The sequence below is a fragment of the Neopsephotus bourkii genome, unplaced genomic scaffold, assembly GCF_033783945.1.
Source record: "Neopsephotus bourkii isolate Nb327-2 ecotype Australia unplaced genomic scaffold, CSIRO-AGI_Nbou_v1 NB_1600, whole genome shotgun sequence".
Classification (NCBI taxonomy): Eukaryota; Metazoa; Chordata; class Aves; order Psittaciformes; family Psittacidae; genus Neopsephotus; species Neopsephotus bourkii.
This window is the reverse complement of record NW_026902076.1, coordinates 932592-958430: the sequence shown is the minus strand read 5'-3', so window position 1 is coordinate 958430 and position 25839 is coordinate 932592. Positions and strand designations below refer to the sequence as shown.

Here is a 25839-nt window from a genome sequence, read left to right as displayed (position 1 = left end):
ACTGAGGTGGGAAATGAGTAAGGACCACCTGAACCTTCCCCAGAAATGGAGTTTAAGTGTGTAAGTGATGGATTCCCTATATGATAGGTTGTACATGGTCTAGCACACACTCTTTCAGCACCTATAATGCTAATAGGATCAGAAATGTGTGTCATTGAATGATACATAAAATTAAGCTCTGTTCCATTTTATCTTTTCTTAAGCCTGACAGAAGTCTCAACTCTACTATGTCCTGTACCAGCTGTTATAATTTACATAATTTTTTTCTTTTTAATAAGGGACCCTCCTTTATAAATGTACTGATCTTGTATATCAAATGCAGACTTCAAGATGAGGTTAAAAATTAAAAAAAAACCCAAAATTAAAACCAACCACCAAACTTCCATTTAGCAAGCTTATATTAAAAATTAAAAGATGTTAATAAATAATGTGTCTATAAGCTGATCTAAATCTATCTAAAATGCCCCACAGTGAAGTCTTACATCAGTTATTATTGAAACATTAAATGCTTTTCTTACAGGCTTACAGCAATCAATTTAACTTTCAGTCATCTTGTACCCATATGTGCTACTCCTGTTGATGAAATGGCTATTAATAAAGGAATAGATGGCTACGAATTAAAGCAAGCCCTACTTAATCACATTAATCCAGTGTATGTTAAAGGCTTCAATTTTCTAAATAATTTTGGGCTTAATGCCTCTGAGATGGGCAGACTGTTCTATTGATGCAGCATCTGGTCCAATTTAAGCTGCATTGTGAAAGAGGAATTGTTAGGCCCTTGCAAAAATAAGGAAGACTGACAGTTTTAGGGATGCAACCAAAACTGCTACAGCTGAGACAAAAGATATTGCAAGATACTGAAAAAGACCTACAACAATTAAAAGGCAGCCTACTGCTCAGCAAATGCAACTCTACTGTTCAGTGAATTGTATATGATTAACTTACTCTTACTGATGGGATGAGTACTCCATACACTTAACCATCACTGTATTTTCCAGCCATTGAACATCCAACAGCTGCTGCTGTGAAATATGTTCACTTACCCATTACATTGGGTTACCAATTAGAGAGGAATTATTTAGAAGGGAATGGTTCAACCACTAACACTATCCTTGCATAAGCAGTAATTTCTGGCTTCAGGTTTTGGGCTTTTTTTCCCCAGGGGTTGCTCTTTTTATGATTATTTTGGTTGTGTCAAGGTAGGAGTTTTGCGATGAAATAAGATTTGCCCTGGCTTGTAGCAGTGAAACACTGCTGCACTCAATTGAGGAGATGCAAAAAAAAAGTGGTTTAAATATGTCTGGGGGAATTAAAACCTTCATAGGAGAAATAGTGGGTTTTAGAGCATTTCTGTGGGAGAAAGTTTTTTAAACCCCAATTCTTCCTAGAAAGTCTCCAATGAAAGGGACAATATGGTACAGTCCATACACTGGAAAAATAATGTTACCTTTGTTATTTCATTTTTGCTATACTTAGTATGTCAAAATTACCAAAGTTTTAGGGACAGATCTTTCTGTCAATAATATCATTAAAATGACAACAGTAACTCCAATGAATTTAATGCATTTGCACAATATATGTTAGTACTGAATGAAACTATCAAGTTGCATTCTGCAGTGCTGTAAAAATCTGTGTCTGAAAGTTTATTTCCATCAAAAGTAATGTTTTAATGAAATATACAGAGCAGGCTTGGGAGGGGCAGCCATTGCATATAGTATGCGTTATACTGTAATATTTGCACAATTATAAAGTGCCCAGAAGAAGACTTTTTATAGGATACATTACAATATCTACTTCTGCATCCTACAGAACTAGAAAGGAACCAGAATAAACTGGAGACTAAAAAATATGTTTAATGTAAAATGATTACATAGTTCCTTTTTAACTGAATTAAATAATGTAGGTATCTAAATACTTACATATATCAGTTGAAATTCTCTATGACTACAGGAGATAAAAGAAACCTTTAGATTTCCCCTTGTTACCTATGCTTTCCTCCAACACTCAGTACCAGAAAAATCCACATGGCTGCAGATTTCAAAGTGCTTTATAAGACAAAGTAAGATACACTATCTCTTCTTTTTATAAATGAGGACAATAGGAAGGAAGAACTGAAGGTCATTCAAGTCAGCCTTGGAGCCTGGAATAGAAGGAAATCAGCAGTCTCAAAGTAGCAGCTTAGCTTTCTGCAATATGTTCTGCTCCAAAGAGCTGCCAGGGAAAGTCCAGTATTAAAACTTCTGCTGAGGAATATGAAAGGTAAGAGCGACAAAAGGGAAGAAAGCACACACCAACCAAGACTGCTGCATGACAGGAACTTCGGTTACCCATTTTCAGTGCAAGTGTAATTAAATGGGAAGATTTTCCCCTACCACATTTGGGGAGCAGTTTCATTTCTAGGAGGGGTTTCAAAAGAGGAGAGGAAGACTGCATTGCTGGTACGACAGTTACAGAGGTAGTTTAGGGATTCTTGGAAGACATGAGAAAAGATGGAGTTATTTTCTCATAACTTTCTGAAAAAGGTTATTTGGAAACGTTTTACACGATCTTTATCAAATACTATGGGAGCAGTAGTTCTAATAGTTATGTTGTTCCTCAAACTCCAGGCTGTTCTTCTAATGAAGAGCTATTAAATAGGACTAGGTAAAAATAAATACAAACTTATTGTGCCAGTGATATAAAAAGAACTCATATCTAGGTATAACACTATGGCAACAGCTTTTGTAAGACACTCTTTGACACTGCAGCAAAGCTCATGTTTAACAATTCAGTTTCAGAAAGATCAGAATAAAGGAGGCAAAAAGCAACTGATATCCCTGCTCATAGCTCAGCTGTTTTGATTAACTCTGCCTTCACATGATATATGAACATATCATGTGTAGACAAATTCTATTTCCTGGTAACAATGAGTCTGCATCGAGAAAAGTCTATTATCATATGAAAAATAAAGGAATTAGAGAAGAACGGAAGGTGGTAAATAGATGAATATGCAATAAGCCACTTGGCTTTATACCCAGGTAGTCTCCAGAATTTGCCATCCATATCTGTTCTGACACTGTTTATTTCTGCACCTTTAGTAGATCACAACTGCCTATTACATAAGCAATAGCAACAAATGCAACAAATGCTGCAAAAATTTCATCTTTTTAATTAATAATTTTCTTTTCCATAGCTGCCTGAAACAGTCATCCTTCAGACAGGCTTTAGAAATAATTCTCTTTATTATGCAAAGTTCCTTAAATCCCCACTGCTACATAAAAGATGCTAATAATCATTAGGGACTTCAGTGAAGTTCAGAGTGTGTGAATCTCTGAGAAAGACCAGGAAGAGTATTTTGCTCTTCCTAGTTAATTAGATCTGAAACAGTGGGAGTTGGTACCAAACTTGCTCACGTTTGGTGTGATAGCCCTCAGGTCAAACACCTGCTCAGGAAGGTTGATGTGTGGATCCCAAATGGCTCTCAAAATAAGAGACGCAATCTCCTGAGAGCATCCTAACTAGCAGCCTAGAGGATATGCTCAGAAAGCACATTTGTTACTTATCCTGATGAAGCAAGGCCATTGTGTAGCCACAAATGCAATCACAGAATCATTTAGGCTGGAAAACAACCTTAAGAACATCAAGCTGTTAACCTAACACTGCCAAGCCCACCACTAAATGATGTCCCTAAGTGCCACATCTACACATCTTTTGAATACCTCCAGGGATGGTGGCTCCAACACTGCCTTGGACAGCCTGTTCCAATGCTTGACAACCTTTTTGGGAAGAAATTTTTCCTAAAATCCAATCTAAACCTCCCGTGGTATAGCTTGAGGTCATTTCCTCTTGTCCTATCACTTGTTACTTGAGAGAGTGACCCCCACCTTGTGACAACCTCCTTCAGGTAGTTGTAGAGGTCTCCTTTTCTCCAGTCTGAACATCCTCAGTTCCCTCTGCCATTCCTCATAAGACCTCTATTCCAGACCCTTCACCGGCTTGTTTGCCCTTCTTTGGGCACCCTAAAACCAGACACTTATTTTCTTCTACTGGTGAGGGCAATCTGGGGCAGAGAGGAGGAGAGAAAATAGGGCATGGTCCTGGAGCCTGTTCTCATATTTGACGTCTTCTTTTATATACTTTACAATGTTTTCATGCCAGATACATTGTGAGAAGCCAAATCTGGGACCTCTGCTTTTTCCTCTGCAAGAATTTGATTTCTTTTGCTTCTGTACCCACAACATTTACAGTTTGGATCAAGTGTTACTGCTCATTTGAAAGCAGAAGGAAGAGATCCCCTCCCCATCTAAAAATCCGACCTACTTAATTAACACAAATTGGATCCCACTTTCTTTGTGCTTTCAACCTAAGTGCCTAAATTCAACTCACAGTCCAAGGACCAGATCCCAGTCCATATTAATTTTAGCTTCACTTTCAGGCTTCTGATCACAAAGGCAAGCTGAAAGATTGCATTGTGAGTGGAGAACTCATTACACGTTACTCCTGCCTTTGAACATCTTTGAACACCTGCAGAAGGGCTAAACTGTCCCTGAACAGAGACGAATGAGGCAAGAAATAAAATGAAGCCATTTGTTAAAACAAAATAAATGAAGCGGTGAAAAATAATGGTCCCATCTGCACCTACCACTGGTTCAGGGTCAGTTCTGCTGAAGAAAAGAGCAATGCCAAAAACTGAAAGGAGAGAATGAAATAGAATCCTAACCACTTTCTTCACTCTATTCAGTCCATTCAGAAAATAATAACAATAGTAATAATAATAGCAATACTTGCACTCTTGCAAATCTCTGTGGCTTCAAAGCATTGCACAGAGCCTAATCAAATAAAAGAGGAACTTCTTTTTCCAAGACATGTTTGCTGCTCAGTGGCCACTTTTCTATCTTATCATCATATTAACAGACTGAGACAAAATTCTTCCTGATGTAACACCATTGACATCAGCAGAATTATGTCTAGGATCAATTTGGCCCAATTTATTACTTTCTTAATGGGTGATAAGAGTATCATAATGGTGCTCCACTTGAGATGGAACAAAGAATTTTCACAGCATTCAACACACATAATGACATGATTAAACCCTGTATCCTTTCCAGAAAATCTAAGCCACTGTAATTGTAACACAAAAATAAAATAAATAAAAAAAAAAAAGAATTTTTTTTTTTAAGTAAACTATGTGTAATCATGATGGTTGATGATAATGCAAACTTTCAGTTTAGAACACAGTACCTGTCGCCTTTCTGAAATGAATAAAGTTATGGCCAGAATAAATCATGACCTCCATAATCGTACAGGCTAGAGAGCTTTCATTAAACCAGTCTCCTTTTCAGGAGCAATGTATTCTTTCATATCAGTGAGGTGGTTAACTCAGGGCTAGGCTGAAGGTATTTTAGAAAGATAAACAAGTCCTAAGTAAAAGCTTCACAGTGATGGCAAATTTTTATTGCGCTTTGGAATCTCTCCTAACCTTCATAATTAAGGAGATGCATCTTAGTCAAGGCTGCCAGCTATAATGCATGTTTTAACCTCAATGCGTATTTCTGCTGTTTATCTGGCTTCTAAGCTAAACAGAACAGTTACTGTGCTTGCAGAGGAGCAAGATAAAACAATTGCTAGAGCTCCCTGCAGCAAGTCGATGTATGAGTACCTGTAAAGTACTTGAAAGGGATCTCCATTTCCTCTGCCTCTGGAGGACTGAACTTGAAAGGAGGCTTAGTGGGGGAGGTCAAAGTGTTGTGACAGGACCATGAAGAGCTCAACAATGCCCATGAGGGATGAAGCCTGTCTCCTCAAATAACCCTCCAGAGAGTACCATACCTTGCCCAATGTGGTTAACTACTCCCTGCTACTACTCCTGCTACCAGTCCCAGCAGCCTCCCACCTATGCTGAGAGGTTTCTATCACCTCCACCTAGCTACCCTGGAGAAGTTTCTAAGCTGAACATAGACATAGACTACCATCCCTTTAACACAAATGTGTTGAGTATCACCCATTAAGTTTACACTCGTTCCTTTGACTTCCTCAAGATTGAAATGGTACTACCTAATGACAGCCAAAGCTGCACCTTACCAATGGGACACCATAAACACTCAGCAAGCTGACCTCAAGATTTTGGTGACAGCAGCCCTCTTCCCCCTACCAGAGGTGCTAGAATAGATGTTATCAAATGCTTCAGTGCCAGGTAACAGGGATGCAGCTCTGGTTTTGACGGCTGGCAAGATTCCTGAGGAAGGTCACAGTCTGCACCACACTCCAGTTTAAAACCCAGTAGCAGCCTGAGAACCCAAGGACAACATAGCTGAAACTGCTTTCTGTTCACTTACTTTCTACTTCTAGGCAGTGGCATGTACATACTCGTGTGCTGAGATGATGGCTCATCACATTAATTAAAATTCTCTTATAGTTTCTTCTGATTTTTCCAACAGTCTGCAGCAATCTGTTGTCTTTTCTCTAAGTCTTAGATGGAAGAAAGGAACTTTTTTTTCCCTGTGCTTTAACCAGCAAGGTTACAGTCCATGCCAAGTCCAGCATTCAAAACATTAATGACACTTTTTTAACATTTCCATTCTACTGCAGTCGTGTTTTAGCAGGAAGCAAACTGTATAGACTTTATGGAAATGTGGCATTAGAACAGAATCACTCGAAGGCATTTCAGCTACAATTAACATTTTTCACTGCTCGGAAACAAAATAAAAACAGTTTCTAATTGAATCGCTCCACTGAATAAACACTGGATAAAGCCAAGTAGGGACTAGTGGACAAAAAAATAAGGTTAGCCACATGTCAGAGTTGCTTTTTTTTCCCAGCCAGATCTATGTATTAGCACTGTGGGTACATGCATATGCAAGCACTGCCACGATATATTTTGCGCTCAGTAATAGGTACGGAAATGCCTCCAGGCATACACCACATGTAGAGTCAAGGAGGCATAGCTGGAAATTCCCTCTTGCTTCTTCCCAGCCCAAGAACTCCCAGGATCCACCCACACCCACACTGCTTATTGGGTTTAATTCCCAGACATAATTGATACCTAGCTGCCATAAAATAACCTTTAGCAAAGCATCGTTTAACTATAGCATGGTTTATTTGACACTTCCTGCACAGGTTCAGCACTAAGAGTTAATGAAACCGCAATTTCCCCTCACATTTGTAAATGCCAGAAATAAAATCATATTACAGAAATGGATAAACAAATTAATACAGAAAAGGTCATCAGTGATTATTAAACTGTGAGCTATTATGAAGACAAAACTCACGCAAACTTTCGCTGAAGTAGATTGTTAGATTAAATGCATGCTTGAAGTGAAACAACACAGTGGTTATATTCCAATTAGTTAACTACCTTCCCTTTATTTTCTCCCTTTTTTTGAGATTTTATAACCCAGAAATTTCCAGAAAGATAACTTAAATAAAAAGGGAATTTTTTTGGTTCCTGAGTGAAAACTGAAATAAAGCTTTGAGTGACCCAGTTAGTCAAGGAACAGCTAACATATTTCATCAAACACATCTTAGATCCTGGGGTCAAGAAAAGAGTGATCCACTCTCCCTCCCGCTCATGCTGTAGGAGCAGACAGGTCCCACACAGGAAGACACAATTTCTGTCAATGAACAAAAAGCAGAGGGAGCTCATGTGTCAATTCTACCTCAGTCATCTTTTGTCAGAAGGGTCCTGTGTGGCTTGTGGAATATCCCTTGAGCTCTGGTGGTTAAGATTTCTGCTGCAGTGTTAAGTAGATCTATCTGAGTCCTACAAATCAATTAGGAGGGCTGCTGCACCCTGCTTTGTGGGGAATTTTCCTACCAATGGAAATGGCCAATTTTCTATCTCTTTGGGTATTCAAATAACAACTAACAGTCTTTTCAGTAGCTTGGGCTTCATAGCTTACTATTGTGATTACAGTAGGACTTAGAGCATCTAACCTGAAAGTATACAAACATAAAGTGATGGAGCCTACCTAGCCATAGGTTTTGATACTGCATGCAGAAATTTATAGATGGCATCCTATACCTTCTCTTACACCAGCATTGTGTCTCAATCATAATTTACAGCCTCTTCTAGCTTTACAATCTCTGCCTTTTTTAGTGCAACAAAGCATTTGAAAGATTTTTGTCTCTTCTAAGAAAAAATACACCTGCAAGGGATGTACTCAAGTCTTCGCCCATAGCAAATCTGTGAGCAATTCTGTGAACTCCCTTAAGCTTTGGCTTTCCCCAAATCCTTCTGAAAGCATTCTTTACCCTGTTGTTACTTCATGTCAAATACAGAAACTGTTGCTACAGAGCCCTGCAGCTGCCAGAAAGACCCCAAAGTTTCTGCCTTGCCTTTCACTGGGTCAAATTCTTGTCTTACTTACAGATCACATTCTTCTCACCTGGGCAAACTCACGTGAGAGTGCATGAGTCTACAAACGTACGACAGAGCAGAGCTTGACTATCATAATTTAGCTTATTAAAAATTGAGATACAATAGTCTTCATGGGCACAGCTGAGCAAAAAGAAGAAAGCTGAACTCTTGTAATTAGATATTTTCATCATTCATCCAAGACATAGAAAATGCACAGGTCACTTGTAGAATTATTCAAAACCTTAATCATTGTGGTGACACAGTATTCAATTCACAAACTTTTATATGACAGCATAGAAACATGTTCCATAAAGGGAGTAAGTAAGTCAAAGTGGGTTAAGTTTACACAGTAATTTCAGTATTTTCCAAATTTCAGGATATATATATTTCAGAAATGTCCATATTACCCCCACAGCATTTCAGTCATGCCACTAAAGGAATGAAGATTTCACCAGGGGAATAAGCAGTAGAAGCAGCAAAATAAAACACAACTAACAAGAAATACAGGGAAAACAAAACAATTCTATAATCTGCTTTACTTCAGAGGATGCTCTGGAATAGCTGTAGCTTCTCCCTGGTTTCTTCCATCTCTGATCTCTATGCCTTATTACAATCTTTTGCCTGTTGTTTTCCTCTTTCTTTTGACTAGTAGTAGTATCAGTTTGAACAAGATACTTCAAAGATCACATATCAAGAATGGTTCTCATGGAAACAAATAGCCACAGGTGACCTCAATGGAATTATCACCTGTAGTAATCAATACTTCTGGGAGGACAGTTTGGTAGACTGAGTAGGCTGGCCTTGATGTTTTCCTTTTTCAGGTGTCTCCATAGGAAAAACAAAATGTAAGAAATATCCACAAACCATAGTAACAACAGTGAGCCTTTGATAACATCATCTTTTTCACAAATACACCATGTTCCTATGCCTAAAATGAAGAGCTGCCTCCTGCTGCATCTTCTTCTGCTTTCAGGCACCGTGACACAGTGAACATCACAGCCTAACCCTGCATGGGTTCTCTTCTGAAAACAAAGTTCCTCTGGGAACTTAGTGTAGGCTCCAGGTCAGAAGATTTTGTCTTTGACTTTTCTGTAATGGCTCTTTCAACCTCTGGGGCTATCACATTTCCATCTTATATATATCTTTAATAAAAGCAGGAGATGAGAAAGATGGAAACAACACATCTCAGTGGAATACAATTCAAATAAAGTTGTTAATAATAAATAATATATTCACTATTTATACTGCTACTACAACCTGAGCCTGTGATTATAGGCAATGCTGAGATAAACAGATAAAAGGAAAAGAGGATAGCAGTCAGGCTATTAGGATTTTAAATTTGCCACAAGGCATAATCAGGTATCTAAATAATATATATCAGTTTAATTTCTCCAAGCCTGTATCGGCCAAGACATTAGCCCTGAGAAGTCAAATTCTGAAATGGAAACATAAACTTAACCTTGATTAAAGATGTAGCAGAACTCCCTAAGCAGAGCAGCTACCATCCCTTGTGTGCAGTGAGCTTTTGGCTTTTCAGACAATGGTCAGTAGTATTTATTTTGCCTTTTATTTTTAAATGCTGAATCTACAGAATACATTTCTGTATCCTAGCATTCAAAGGAATAATTAAGTTTTCTTGGTCAACAAGAAGCTCTTCTGTTGAAAAAGAACATGTCAATAATGTCAACGTAGACAATTTTCTAGCCAGAACTGCAATATAGCAGGTAAATGAAATTTAATGCATTTGTTATATTTCTTGTTGCCAAGGTTTTAATGTTGCAGCAGCATCTGCTATCACCTTTCCAAATGATTTTTTGAAGTTAAATTGGTGCATTTATTTTATTTCATGACTTAGCAGTTATGTAGAGGACAAATTACAGTTTATAGGGTTATATCAAGGTTTTGTCTGCACACCTAGGAGGATCCTAGGACTACAGTCTCATGACTAGAGAGACACCACTTATCTACCTGTGGCCTAGTTAATAAAAACTATATATTTTCTAGAAAACCCTTTTCTTCAATTGCTACAAAAATATACAAAACTCTAATATCCACAGTAAACGACTTTGATCAATACAGTATTTTTCACTTCAACTGGCTAACCTTTCCAGGTGAACTAGGCAAAAAAAAAGAGGGAGAGGCAGAGCAATTGGCCAGTTGCATCAAGGCACATTGTACGGATCAAGGGCATGGTGAACACTGATATTCTTCACAGAATCTATAAGTCATTAAAATTCCTATATCCTATTCTTGTAAGAAAAAAAAAAGGATAGACAACGGCACAACAGGAATCTATTCTCTTGACAGCAATTTAATAATAAAAGAAAATGTTCTGAGCCACTCTCATTACTGCCTGGAAACTTCAATCTTGGGGACTCAGAATCTGCTCATGGAAACCTTCAGATCCCTTTATAAGCTACAGAAAGTGAATGGAATATCTGTAGTTTAATTATACATTTAAACATTTTGGATAATCAGACCCACTTTGGAATAGTGTTGTGGTGTCTGAATGGCTTTCCAAGTAACATAAGGCACTATCTCAACATACTGGTAGTTGTTTGGACATTGCTAGAATCACAGAATCATAGAACGGTTTGGGTTTGAAGAGACCCTACAGCTCAGCTAGTTCCACCTTCCACTAGACTAGGTTGCTCAAAGACCCATCCAACCTGTCCTTGAACACTTCCAAGGATGGCACATCCATATTCATTTTTATTTTGTACAGAATGGGAAATCTGAGAAGGAAAGAAATATTTTCCATATTTATTTATTAATAGCTCATGAAAAATGGCAGTCAGATTTTCTGCTGTTGGATTCAATGATCATGCTGATGTCATGATAATGTCAAATAAGCCCCATATCATGGAGACAAACCCTCTGCACATGTTTCCATTCTTAAAGCAAAAGCACACTAACCATCAGCTTGCTGTGGGCTTGCCTGGTTATCTTACCCTTTCCTTCAAGTATAACTAAGATGAAGTAGAAATGGAATTAACTTTGTAAATCACCAACTGACCAAAGGGATAGGAGGTAACAGAGCAAGAAATTAATTTTGCCTTTCTCCACTCTCTTCCATCAGCTATTTATTTAGAAGTCTTCCAGATGACCTTTGGAAGCATAGACATTTTAAGGACAACTGGAACTCCTACATACAAGAATCAGTCAGAAGACTAATCGGTATGCAAGAGCAATACTACCCCTCAGAAAGATGTGGGTTTGCTGCATGGGAAATGTAAAATAACTTCATAATCGACATTTTATGTAGTCAAAGACAAAACTAAGTCCATGTGGCATATTTTTATATTGCATTGTTCATTATTAAGAATTGTGATTTGTGTACAAGAGAATATGCTTCAGAAAGGTACTGAGAATTGAATAGAATATAAATTGGTTTAACTAACTAAATACACTGTTACATTCACTAAGCCTTCTAACTAATATTGGATAATAAATAGACATATTCATCTATTTTTCTCACATTCTAGTTGCTGAAGATAAACAAAGGAAAAAACCTCAAAACAAAATAAAATAACCTGCTTAGATGTTAACAGCTTGAACCATAAGCTTATAAACTGACCTGTTTTTAAGAAAATCATTGTTAGCTGCATATTTTTATGGTAATTGTACATAACCAGTTTATGAATAACAACAGCAGAGTTTTTCCCTTCTGATTTCAGTGCCACTTGAGTTATGCAGATTTCAAAAAGCTTATGAATATACAGATAAACAGAATTGTTCTGAACATCTGGAAGCAAAATATGAAAAGCTGTTTCAGACTGAATGAACATCCTGGGTTGTCTAATGCTGGCCAAAACTGGTTTATTTATGTATTAGGCTAATGCTCTGAAAATAGTTCAAAATCCTTCACACACTCCAGAATGCCTTTTCTGATTTTTATCTGTATTGTTGTCACCATAAAATGTAAAAATAATTTTACAGCACTCTACTCATAAGCTTCAAAGTAACTCAAGTTACCTTTTAGACATCAATTTATCAAGACAATAGCAGATCAACTGGTAGGAAAATCTTTAAATGGCCTGTCCCACAACTATACAGGGTAACACTAACCTGACCCTTTCAAGCAGAATCATGAGTTTCCTACCTCCCCAATGGAGAGGTGAATCATGCAGTTCTTCAAGGCTTATGAGGTTGGAGGTTTGCCCTTATAGGCTTAAGTTTCCAGGGGGAACCAACCAGTGTTGTAACAGTACAGCCATCACCTGGGTGATGTAGGAGAAATGGTGTCCACTAACACAGCTTAATAGCAGGTCTGCAGACCACTTCTGCTTCCCAGTGAAGTCTAACAAATAAAGATCATAGCAGAATACTGGAACACCACCAGTGTGGAAAACAGACCTGTATTCCCTTGAGGCAACACAACACTTTCCTACTAGAAAACCTACTAAGAGCATGAAGAGAAGAAAGAAACATAATTTTCTTGTTTTCTGCAGAAGGTACTCAGGACTAACAGGTTTAGTATAAAGAGTGAAGCTGACAATGTGCTTTTAGAAGAAGTGATAAATGTTGAATCCAAGGAACTGTTGCTTTTTTTTTCTTCAGAGTAGAATGCCAGAAAGGTGTTGGACTAAAATAACTTTCCCACGTGAATTTTCACAACTGCATGGGCTGAAAGCAAAGCTCAAACACTTGCCAAGTAGATACTGCTCTGAAGTCCTTCCTAGATTTAGAGGACATGTCTGTTAAATGTTTACCATAGATATAATCTTGCCAGAACAGATGAATAAGAAAGTTGCAACCGCAGTGCGTAACTGAAGTTTACTATTTCATATGAACTGTTCTTCTCAGTGAAAACTATGGCAGCTAGAAGCAGTCAGATGGCAATGTCTTAGGGGACCTTGTGAGATCTCTCTTTAAAGAGACATCCAAAAAATATGTTCAAAGATGAAAAAAAAAAAAAAGAAAGAAAAAAAAAACCAACAAACCTAACCCAAAACAGAATAAAATTAGAAAAAAATAGGGCTAGAGGAAGCCAAGTAGGAAAAAAATAGCATGCTGAAATCAGTAAATTCTGCAAATCAGCTCAGCTGCACAACCAGGAAGAGAAATGTGTGGCATACACACATCCCATTTATGTTCAGGCAAGGCTACAAAATATGTGCTTATGTTTCTGGATATCTCTGAGTGAAAAATCCTCTAGTGTCCTGCATCTGGAGGAATACAAACATCCATAATGCAAATGTGTGTAAAAACAAGCACTAGAAAAATAACCTCAGTTGTGTTATTGCACTACAAATCTAACTAAAACAACTATCTAAAAATAGGCTTCAAAGATTTTTCCTATTCCTTTATTCCAGGATTCTTATTATTTAATTAACATTTAAATTTTTGTTCACTATTGAAAAATGCAATACTTAAAGCAGCTGTAAAAAGCTTTCAAGGTATCTCAGTCAAACACAAAGCTCAGTGCTATGGACCTATTCTGAAATAGAAAATTAGCCTATACTGCATAGAACTGAAAGAAATGGTATCTTTTTTCTACATCCCTGGATACACCATCTTGTTCAGTGTTCACGTCTCCCCTTGGCCAACCGCCAGCACTTCTTATCTTTGGAGAAACACTCCACAGCCCATCACACTCACCCTCAGTGTGCTGGAACTGTGAATTCATTGGGAAAGCGAAATTGTGCTGCATATCCCTATTCTATAAAAATCACCTAATTATTTAATACCCAGGCCATTAAACAGAGTGGACAATAATTACCAAATAGGCCTTGACCATATATGCTTACAAAAATTACAGATAGTGCAGGCAAATGATGAAAGTACAAAATAGAAGACTGCAGAAGTATTAGGAAGTAATGGATCATTTGGACAAATAAGACATACCACTAGTCCTTCCATAAATGACACTTCTTACTGACATGTTTTGCAGGATTTCTGGTTATCTACTTATTAGTTAATTCTAATGCAAGGTGTCCTTTTCTTTTTTTGTTCTAGATATTTTTAAATTTCTATATATTAAGCATTTGAACTCAATTGCATGCCTGTTTTCCCTAAGCTAGAAGTTTTGTTTAGCATGTAGAAGGCATTTCAAATTCGTGCAGTACTGCCTACTAATAAAGGCATTTAGGCAATGCCCTTAAGAATGTGCTCTAAGTTTTGGTCACCCCTGAAGTGGTCAGGCAGTTGGACTAGATCATCACTGCCCAACTGAAATATTCTATTCAATTCCATAGAATATAATTTTAAACCAATAGAATATAAACAGTCTATTCAATCACAACTGACCTATTCTATCCTATTCTACCCCACCCCTACTGTACTCTATTCTATTCCAACTTAAAACACATCTTTTTACTTTTTTTTACAATTTTTTGAAAGATTCTGGTTTAGGATGTCTTGCAGCACTTCTGCAGCTCCTGAAGAGTCCATTTGTTGCTTGTGCCACTAAGCATTTTATGCTTTCTGTCACGTCAAATTGTCATTGAGAACAGTGTATCAACTTCAGCATTTGGTATAAAAAATGTTAACAAGAAAATAAACCAAAAGAACACCTCCAAGCTGTTCTCCACCAATGAGTATCAGAAAGCAAGAATCTGCTTTAACAGGAGCAAAAGTCGGTTGGCTGGCAGCGGTTTTCTGTTTTAGATCACAGAAAGAAACTGTTGGGTTATTAGTAATGCAGAAGGATTAGTGTAAGAGTGCAATGAAAAATAAATGTAAGGTCTTGCATGGAAATGAGAGGATACTGTGCACTGAACTGTATGAAAAATAACAAACTATTAATAAGAACACAGGAGAAATTCATACTTCTCTATACAACATCTTGGTTACATGAAAAGAATAAAAGAACTTATGTGTGCTTGCTAATTTTTGTTCATGCTTAGATACAGACTAACGTAAAATCAAAAGTCCTGCTTTTTCTACGGAAGCTTTTTGCATAATTTGAGACAGAATTAATTTCCTAAAGATTTTTTTGCTTGTTTTTTTTGTCATGGTTTAAGCTCAGACGGTAACTCAGAACCATGTAGCCGCTTGCCCACTTCCCCCTGCTTCGTTGTCCCCTGGCAAGAGGGATAGAGAGGAGAACCAAAAGAATGTAACTCCCACAGGTTGAGATAAGAACAGTCCAGTAACTAAGGTATAACAGAAACCCACTACTGCTACCACCAATGATAATAATGATAAGGGAAATAACAGGGAAAGAGAATGCAACCGCTCACCACAGATACCCGGCCCGACCTGAGGAGCGATCTAGCCCTTCCGGGTAACTGCCCCCAGTTTATATACTGGGCATGACGTGCTATGGTATGGAATACCCCTTTGACTAGTTTGGGTCAGGTGTCCTGCCTCAGCTTCCTCCTGGCTTCCCCTCCTCCATGGCAGAGCATGAGACTCAGAAAGTCCTTGGTCAGAGTAAACATTACTGAGCAGCAACTAAAAACATCGGTGTCATCAGTGTTGTGCCCAGGCTGAAAGTCAAAAACACAGCACTGCACCAGCTACTAAGAAGGAGAAAAATGACTGCTACTGCTGAGCCCAGGACATTTTTTCTCCAGAATATTTGTACATACATTAACTTATTAATTATTAGAAGATAACAATGGGATGAGTATACCATAGATTTCATTACAGTTTGGGATGAAAGGACAATACCCAAGTTGACTAAACACCAAACATCTTTAGTCGCTTCAGACACTCATTTTACTGTTTATTGTCACTCATAACCTGACAAGATCCTTAAATACCTTAAATCCTTAAATACCAACGAGGAAGACTTACCTGAACAGACCTCTTTGTAGGTAGGATTCGGAGTATACCCTCCTGCATAACCCACTTGAGTGGAGTAGACTCCCTTCTGTCTCCAAAACTTCCTCTCGGCTCCCCAGAAACAGCCCATACCTGAATATAGCATAAAGTACATACCATTATGTCAAAATATGATCAACACTAACATATCACACAGGACAAATCCTACAAAGGTTCAAAGGGCCAAAGAAGAATTCTCATGCACATAAAAATGAAGTTACTTAAAAGGCAAGTGCGTTGTTTGCACAGCATCATTTTTACTTTAGTTGATTAACAAGCTGTCAAAACACAATAATTTGTATTAATGGCAAACAGTTATTTAATTCTTTTCTTTCAGGCATATGCAGTCTTTAAAGGTGGCAATAATAATGTATTCAATTATATGCTATACAGAATGAGAAATGCTTTAGTTTAACAGTTTATGCATGCAGATATTTGATGTTCAGGCAAAATTCTGGTAGTCATTCACACACGTGGCCAATTATCAAAGGACATCAGAACATCAACAGGTGTAAATTAGCAAAACTCTTCTACTAATAGGAATCAAGCACATTGCCTGAAAGCTGGGGGAAGGAATAAGCAAACAACATTCACAGTTCTCTGATGGCTTTAACAGTTTAGAGATACTAGCTACAGTTTGGAGGACCCTCTAAAGTTGAAACATGTCAGGCACACCTGTACTGTTTAGCTTATCTCTGGGTGATGTCTTTTCTCTTTCAATGACAAGATAGTTACTTTTAGTATTCCCATACTAAAATATTTGGGGAAAAAAAAGGTCATAAAAATAAACTAAAAATATAAAATACACTTAGAAATCAACGATCCACGATGGGCTCTCTGTTGGCAGCACTGCAGATATGAGGGGTTAAAAAATTAGAAATGTGCCTTCAAATACAGCTAGAACAAAGCAGACCCTTCTATCAATTATGATGATTCACAAAGGTATATTTTTTCTTCTCTTTCAGGGATTAATTTCAAATTAAATTTGTAATGCCCCAAAAATTACAGAAGTAATGACCCAGATTTTTCCTTCCAATTCAGGTGGCTCAAGCAAGTTGCATAAAGTAGGAGACTAGCCTGTTCCTGGAGGCCAGGGGAAGAGGCAGGCAAGTCCTGAGGACAATTCAGCACACAGATACAAATTGCTGATCAAATTACAGTCATTCTCCCTTTAGAATCTCCCTATCACAGAGATAGCTATGGCTATTAGATTTAGGTTCCTCAGCTAAATTAGGCTAGTGGCAAATTGCTGTAGGACCTCTCCTGGAATTCCCTCCTCATTTTGAAGAAACAATAACCAAGGATTCTTATTTGAGATATTATTCAGGCACTCACCCACTTACCTAAAATGATTTAAACTAGATTGTATTTCTATACCTGATGTTGCTATTTTATCTCAATTAAGTCTGAAAAGCTCTCAATAATTATGCCCCTAGGTCTAATCAACTGATACAGGGTGAGAGTTTTTATCCATCATTCTGCCTATGCTGCACAGCACAAGTGGCAGCTGTGGTCCTTTCCTTGTCAAATCAAAAGCATAACTAGAGCACATCAGTAACCCCTGACACTCAGGTTTCATCCCCACACAACGCAGAGCACGTATAGGGGACATTGCATGCCCATGTTTCATCCCAACAGTCAGGTCATGGATAAGAGGGAGGCTAGAACAGTGAGGTGGGAAGTGCTCTTTGATCCATTGTGAAGGCAGCCTTTGAACATGTACTTTAGACACAGTGTTTAAGTGTTTAACCAAATAATTAGTTATAAGTATTTTTTTATCCATGTTTCAGGACACACAGTTACGTGTAAAACTGCATGTGAACACAGGTACGTCTTCACGTTACTTGTAAAAATACCATGTGTATCCTGCCAAAACTCCTGTCACAGTACATTTGAGTGATGTAAAGCACGTTGCCAGTATTCATTACAATACTTTAACATGGAGGATGTGTGAATTCTTGACCTTTTTACACTGAACAGGCATATAGTAACAAAGTTCAGAAGCAAACACAAGCATACACAGTTTGGGGTAAGAAGGCAATTATCTGTTAAAATAAAACCCTTGAGCTTCATCATTTCTGTCTTCAGTTCTTTACTCCTCATCTCCAGCCTTACAGATATAGCTAAAACTTGACTATGTCTTCATGCTGCCTTACCCATGAGGACATTTTGAAGGCATTACAGAATCTGACTGTGATGAAGAATCTATTAAAAAAGTGCATCTGATTTTGCTAATGTCACAGAAAATATAATTTTAAAAAATGATTACTAGGATCATCATTTAATTATGTGAAATGCCTATTGTATATCGAGTCTATCACAGGTTCCCCAAAAAGGCACTTCCATTCCATTGCAAGATAGTGAAAAGTTAGGAACATGGTTTTTCTATGGCTATCCAGTCTGTTCTAACAGATCTTGTTCTTTCTGATAATCAGAATTTCTTCAACAGAAGAAAATTTTGTATTTAGAAATGCAATCTCAAAAGAAGGAGTCAGGATTCACTTAATACTGATCTATCTTAAATTTAGATATTTAAATACACACGTTGCCCAGTTCTTCTTCTTGGCATTTCCAGAATTCATCAGGTTTTTCTCTGCTTCACCTGACACTGTTCATCCAAACTTGTTACCCAGAAAAAAACCAGTCATCTTTTGGATTTAAGCGGAGAGAAGAAGAGGGCATCAGACTATGTTAAACTGCTTCCAAGGGTGCTTTTAATTTAGTTTGTGGAATGTTAGTTAGATCCTAAGCCCGTATCTGGATCTGTAAGCCAAGTGCAGAAAATAAACTGCATAAGGATGTTTCCTTAATATTAAAGTGCATCCTTAATATTAGTTGGGAAGTTTGAGCTCCAGCTGCCTATAATCCCACCTATGTCTGCATCAGGTGATGCTGAGACCTTGCAGGAAAGGACACTGTAGCAAATTTATCAAACTAACATTGTCTGGACAAGCACGCTGAGGGGTGGTGAATGAGCTATTTAATTTACACCAAGGAATATTATAGACCCAAATTTTTCCCACATGTTCCTGTGCCTACACCTGAGTTCAAATGAGTAACCCACAATCACGGTTTAGTTCAGATATAGGCCCAGCTTCAAATACAAAATAGAAATGCTCACTCATTTCCTATTTATTTCAAAAATTTTAATGTCCAATAAATCCCTAACTGCACTGCCTCAAATTACTGATCATCAGGGTAGTGGTCACTGACTCTCCTTGATCAATAACTGTTAATTAGGATTCTCTTACTGATAGCCCTCTCTGGCTTGTTGATTTCATCTAGTGACCTACATCCTCATCATAGTTTCTGTCACTTTTTCTTCTTTCAGTTTATGTCTGAATTCATTGTGCTCTCTTTCCTCTAAGAGACAGACATTTTATCCTCTTGGTGAACTATTCTCATCATTTCGTAAGTATGCTGGCACCTTTACGAAGAATAAATCCTCACATCCACGAGAACAGACAAAATTGAAATCTTTGTCATAATGAAACAACCTGCTAGTAAAGGGATGTAATTTACAACAATACAATACTAAATTGCTTTCCACAGTATTAATACATTCAGCAGCTGATGTTTGTTATTCTGCTAAAGTGGTGCCACGTTCTACAGATAAATTGTCATAAGGAGAGAAATATTAACAATAAAACCCCACATAATATTCTAGAGTTAAGACACTTCAGCTCATGGAATATTTGTTCTGCAGAGCACTGGATGCCTCAAGACATGTTTAACATGAACAATGATTACTAAAATAGGAAAATAATCTCAGTTCAAGACTTTGCATAGTCTTGTAGTACAAAAAGGTTTCCTTTCCCTAATTATTACTACTCTAGTAAGAAAACCGAAGAAATAAATAATTAAAGTAATTCAATCAAATAATTAAGTGAAACTCAAAGGAAAAAAGAAACTAGTAAAAAACACCAGGAAAAGAAACATAAAAGCAAAATAAGCCACCTATATTATAATTTGAAACTAGAAAACATGAATGTGATTTTAAACTATTCATGGAATGATTTGCATAATCCCCAGTACTGGTGAAGTGAGTGCAGCTTTAGAGTTAGATAGAGAGCTTCCAAAGGCATTCCTAAGAGAAAGAAAAAAAAAGGAAATTCTGGGGGACATACTCATGTTCCCAGGAAAAGTATTATTTGAACATAATGGGTATTGCAGAAGAGTGTTCAAGCATTGAAGATATTTGCCACTTTTTAATTGCTAATTTGTAAAATAAAACCTATTCTTTTAGTAATGGATTTTGACTGATTCTTAATTGGAATTTCAAAAGGTATTTAAAGATTTTTTGCTTTTGAACTTCAAAACCAAACAGATTCAAATGGCAATCTTTAAATGCTCATTCATCCCTACGAATAATACTAATCATACACTCCGGGAATACATGCTACTACTCCTATTCCTTCCTAGCATCCACATCCATTTTCTCACACTATTTTCTTTCTATATACATACATATATATATCGCCTAAACAACTTTCTGTACACAGCTTTACACTCAGCCAAGGAACATTTGTTTCCATAGGCAACCCAGATCATTTGTATATTAGTAAAAAATAGTTAGCACAAGCTGAATTATTTTTCTAAAATAATGAAAGCAAAATGTTACCCTGATAAGAGACAAATGCATCCCACTGTTATAGATAATCTGTAATAATTCTGAAATATTCACAAATAAACCAAGCAGAACTGAACCCCAGGTGTTTACCTTCTAGTGAGATTAATAGCTTTAAAGATTATGTTAACCATATTGACTAGGTCTCCATTGACTGAAACAGGAGCTCATTCATTCAGGGATTAATTTATCTGCCTAAATAGAGACATCCAGAGTCAATTTGAGATGCCTCAGAATATCCAAGACATCTATCTACACAAGGTGTCGACATAAACGACAGAGGACTTCAGAGAGACAACATGCCTTCTTGAAAGACATCCTGAGGCCAGGTAAAATGCTCCTGGACATCTCCAATGCACGTTTGCATATTTTAAGTTAAGAGAATCAAGTCCATAACCCGCACACAGACATTACACAAACCTGAAAGTCTCTGAATCTGCAGTTAAATCAAACCTCCCAAAATGCTGTGATTTGTCTGAAAGTTGTCTATTTCTCTTCCACAACTATGAAAAAGAGCCTAGCATGACTAGCTCAGCTGTAGAAATCTATTCTGCAGCATAAGCTAGATTACTAACTACAAAGTTATTTACCCTCATAATAATGTTCATAGCTTGTAATGTTGCTAGATTCTTTATATTGTGTACTGCATCCAATAGCCACGACACAGAACCAAAAATAAAAAAAACTGGAAAACTTGTTTGAAAATGATGTCATGTTTAAGATGTTTTCTCCACTCTTACAACAAACAACATGATCCTGCAAAGGTGACCTTTACTCATCTTTGTTCTGATCCCCTTCTCCAGTGTCTGTTCCTATCACATCTTTGACTAACACTTCCTTTCCAGACAGGTTCCCCGATGTTCCATGATGCATTTGCATCAGAAGGGTATCCCTAACCCAAAATAAAACCTCACAAGATGTACCCATTCTTTACTAATTAAAGCCTATTAAGTTGTGAACCCTATAGTTGCTGAAGGAGGCTGATGCTTCAGGGACTCTTTGCTTTCCATTTAAAGAAACCCACTTCAGGTGTATTGGTTTTATATACTGTCTATTTTTCATATTTTCTCTAAACCATGTACATGTATATGGTATTTCCCTTTGCAGAGCACTTTTGTTAATGCCTTTGTCCTTTACCTTTGTGGTATACCCTTCCCTGCCTGGCACCAGGTGCACACACAACCTGACTTCTGTCTGACTACCCAACGACCTTTTGTTCCTGCCAGCTTTATTTACTGGCATTCTCCCTCCCCATAGTCCAACAGGACATCCAGAAGACTTTTTGTCATATTCTGAAGAATGAATGCATTATTTCATTGGCATGCCAAGTCTCTTCTGGCCCACCGCCTGCAATCCGTACACCCACACTTCAAGGCACTTTTCCATGCAGCAGATTAAGAAGCTCTTTCAATGCCAGGTTGATAGCAAAGCTTCACTGCAGAAGATGAATTGCAAAGGATATGGATCCTGCCCCTCCTTCTGTTAACAGGATTTTAGAATGTACGATTTCAGTAAAAAGGGGAAAATGTCAATTTTAAATATATACTCAGAAAAATTAAACGTACTTGTTTGCTGAGAACAAAGAGCAAAGTGCCTTTGGAAACCTATTCCCTAACCCCAGAACACAGTAAGTAGCAGGACAGGATCTTTCCAAAGCTTGGGAGCACAGTAGACAGAGGAGATTGGCTCTTGTGCCAGCTTATGTTCTGAAACCCTGGAAGCGATGATTCTGCCAGCTGCTCAAACGCTACAGTACCCAGCCAAAAGTAGTTGGGGGCACAGCCTGCTCCTATACATTGAAGCAGTAAAGGACAGCCAACAGTACATCCCACCGGCCTACCTCAGTGTGTCTGGCTCGAGCCAGCATCTCTGGGAGCTGAAGACACAGCTGCCAGCAGCCCCGCTTCTCTTGGCCAGTATAGGACTTGGCCCAAATTTTGAATACGATTGATTTAGTTACCTCTATAAAATCTGGAGAAGGAAATGCTCAGCTGCTTTGAACTGAAATGATTTTTTCCCCAGTTGGAAGGAATAGAGTGAACCTCAGCAAGTTATATACCTATATAATAATGCTTATTTCATACATTTCCGCCAAATACTGAGTGTGATTGGCATTTTTCTCTTTTAAAAAAACTGTGTGGAGCAGTTGGTACAGCTGACTGATTGAAGTCAGTCCAAGTACTGCGATTTCTAAGTACTGAGCCAAAGAGATATTTATGCCGTGTGGTCTGAAGCTGTGGGGACCATTAATTTTTAGTACTTCACAGGTTGAAGTGGATACCTTGGCATCCCCGTTCAAGGTCAGGATGAGACCTTGGTAGGCACCACTGTGTTCTCTCCTGCAAAGAGAAGATGGGCAAGCAGGAAGCAAGAAATGTAATGGGACACAGACAAAACACCAAGTTTGGACAAGGAGAACAGGACATCCTGGAAACCCAGGAAAACACCCAGCCTGTGTCTAATCCGTACACAGGGGTTGTATGCCTGGTTACAATAATTCTTCTTTACTTTACATAGCTCAATAGCACCAGACTTCCAGAAAACTAAGTTTTGGTCTCTGCAAAGGAGCTATGCCAGTCCCTTTGGCTTCACTGTTATTGTGGACAGAAATCCAAAAGTACAACTGGATCTTACAATCACACATAAAGCGAGTGAATACAGCGCTGTTGAAAACTTTCATTCTGCCTGGGCGCTTAAACAACAGCTAATAAGGGCCTGAAAGTCTAAAATGATCAAAGCTATGGCCTCACAGGCACCAAGATGAAAATACAGCATGAAATTACTCCCCAGTCTTTGTTCTGACTTTTTTCAAATTCTTGTTGAGAATCTGGAAAGAATTCCAGATTCAGACTGAAATGCAGTATCATCTTTTACATAACACTGCAATATGTAGGGTGCTTTGGTAAGCCATCTGGATGCATATAGGATTAATGTTATCAATCAAGATTTCAAGTAAAATTGTATTATTGATGTCTTTAGGGGTTTAACATGGAGCAACCAGAGAATATTTGAGAAAAGCAATCAAGTAAGAAATAGTTGGGAGGAATATTTAAAAAAAAACCACAAACAAACAAAAAAAAACCCCACAAACAAAAAAACCCTGACATGGAGAAGAAACTGAGCTGAAAGAAATAAAACCTCCTGATGACAGATGGCATTAAGCGGATGATCTTCCTAGATAAGCGTTGGCTCTAATGCTACAACAGGGTTGATAAATATGTTGAACAGCTTGCCTGGGGCAAGTCAAACAAAGCCCTCGGCAAGAAATTTAAAATGCAGTTTGCCTAACAGAGCAACTAAAGAGGAATTTCTTGGCTCACCATTTTGCCAAGATGCGTTCTGTTCACACTGCATGAATTCCCAGAGAAACTGTTGGGTTTGCTTCTTTTACCATAGGCGAAGCAGAAGCCTCATGTTCATTCAAATTACCAAATGGCCAGGCAATTCATTTATGCCTGTATGGTAGCTGCCGACATTCAGAATGCGTGTGGGCACATGTTTGTGTATGTAGGTATGTTTGTATAAAATCTGCACAACAGATTAGAATTATTGTAAAAGGAAAAGCAGACTATCATAATAGAAAAGGAATATTTTACTGTCAAGAGAAAAACTGCCATGTTTTCAGCATGGAAAATATGCATAACATGTCATAAGTACAAGTATGACTTTTGAAAATCCCTCTGAGACAACAGCACTCAAACTGGGAAAAGCAATAGCGAGATAGAAAATGAGTCTTGAAATGTGTTTATTCAATCCATCGTAAAAGCATGTTACAAGTTATAAATAATACAAAATCAACAGGATTTAAATAAATCTGAAGCCAATATCAAGAATGTTAATAAGGCACAAACCACAGTTGCTCTAAATTTCACAGTCACAGTATGAGACATTTCAAATATTCCTATTTAAATGCAGTTTTGATCTTAACCAGCAGAGAGCAGGGATATACACAAGTCAGTGTATTAAAATAATTTGAAAGATGGCCTTATTCACTGCCTCAGTATTCTTTCACCACCCAATAAGCAGGAATATTTAAACCAATTTTATCCTGAACATCAAGAAAACTGTTCTCTGGTGAGGCCACATAATAAGAAAATTCCATCATCAAAATCCCCTGTTGGAAAACATCTTGCCTCTAATTCCCAGAAACTGGAAGATACGGCCCACTCAAAAAAATCATTTATACTGATCTGAAAGGTCGTCATCACACGCTAGAAGGAGACGAGGTAAAAGCAGAGCTGGAAGGACAACTGTGAAACATAACTGTGAGCTACACCTGAACTGCTCAGAGTCTTGGGGATAAATAATGAGAATTAACACTGTGAACCACCCCTAAAAGTGACTAGGATGAGAAGCAGTCCTTGCGAGAGTGACAAAAAACAACCACTTCTGCAGCTCTGCCTTTTTTCGTTGTCTTGTGGAACATGCTTTATTCCTAATCACTGTTCTGCGTCTGTTTGTTCCGCATTAATCACACTCGGCATTTTCTTAATGAGGAGAGAAAGGTTAAAAGGAGTTGGAAGATGTGCAGGGTTCATTAGCCCCAAACATATACATACAATTCGCAGGCTTTACTTCCCACCCCCAAAAAAGACACCAGTGTGGGAATATGGCACAGGAGGAAGCCTGGCAGCAGACATTTGGATGTGGGGACCATGTTTTCTGCCTCCTCTAGAAAGCAAATACTTAAATAGTAACACATATTTGGCTCCTTTCATTCAAAAACATCAAAGCTTTTGCACACAATAATTAAGCCTCATATGAAACATAATTTATGAATTATTACCTTTAAGTACTCCACAACTGAGGTATGAGTGGTCCCAAAGCAAAGCAAAGAATCCCTTTTGGAAGAATACCAAAGGATTCCAACTAACAGGTCTTTGTTTAAAATCTCTTTTGCATGCCATGACTATTGGGTGACAGAAACACAACTTGATAAAACCATGTATTTTCTAACTTTTTCCTTCCCATATTTTGGTTGGTTTGTATTCTTCAGTAAAACTTTGCATTTATAAAATGTAGCAAATACAATTTTATTTGTGTTCTCTCAGTGGAATATAGCTGCAATACAGTAACACGGAAAATAAGACAAAAAGAAGCACTGCTT

General features: G+C 37.8%; 1 protein-coding gene across 1 annotated transcript in view; it reads right to left on the bottom strand.

Moving 5' to 3' along the window:
- Positions 1-25839, bottom strand: part of MSRA (methionine sulfoxide reductase A) — a 282899-nt gene that overhangs the window by 131832 nt on the left and 125228 nt on the right. Inside the window, exon 3 of the mRNA XM_061372202.1 lies at positions 16079-16198. Within this exon, the coding sequence (XP_061228186.1) occupies positions 16079-16198 (120 nt within the window). The remainder of the gene's footprint in view (positions 1-16078; positions 16199-25839) is intronic.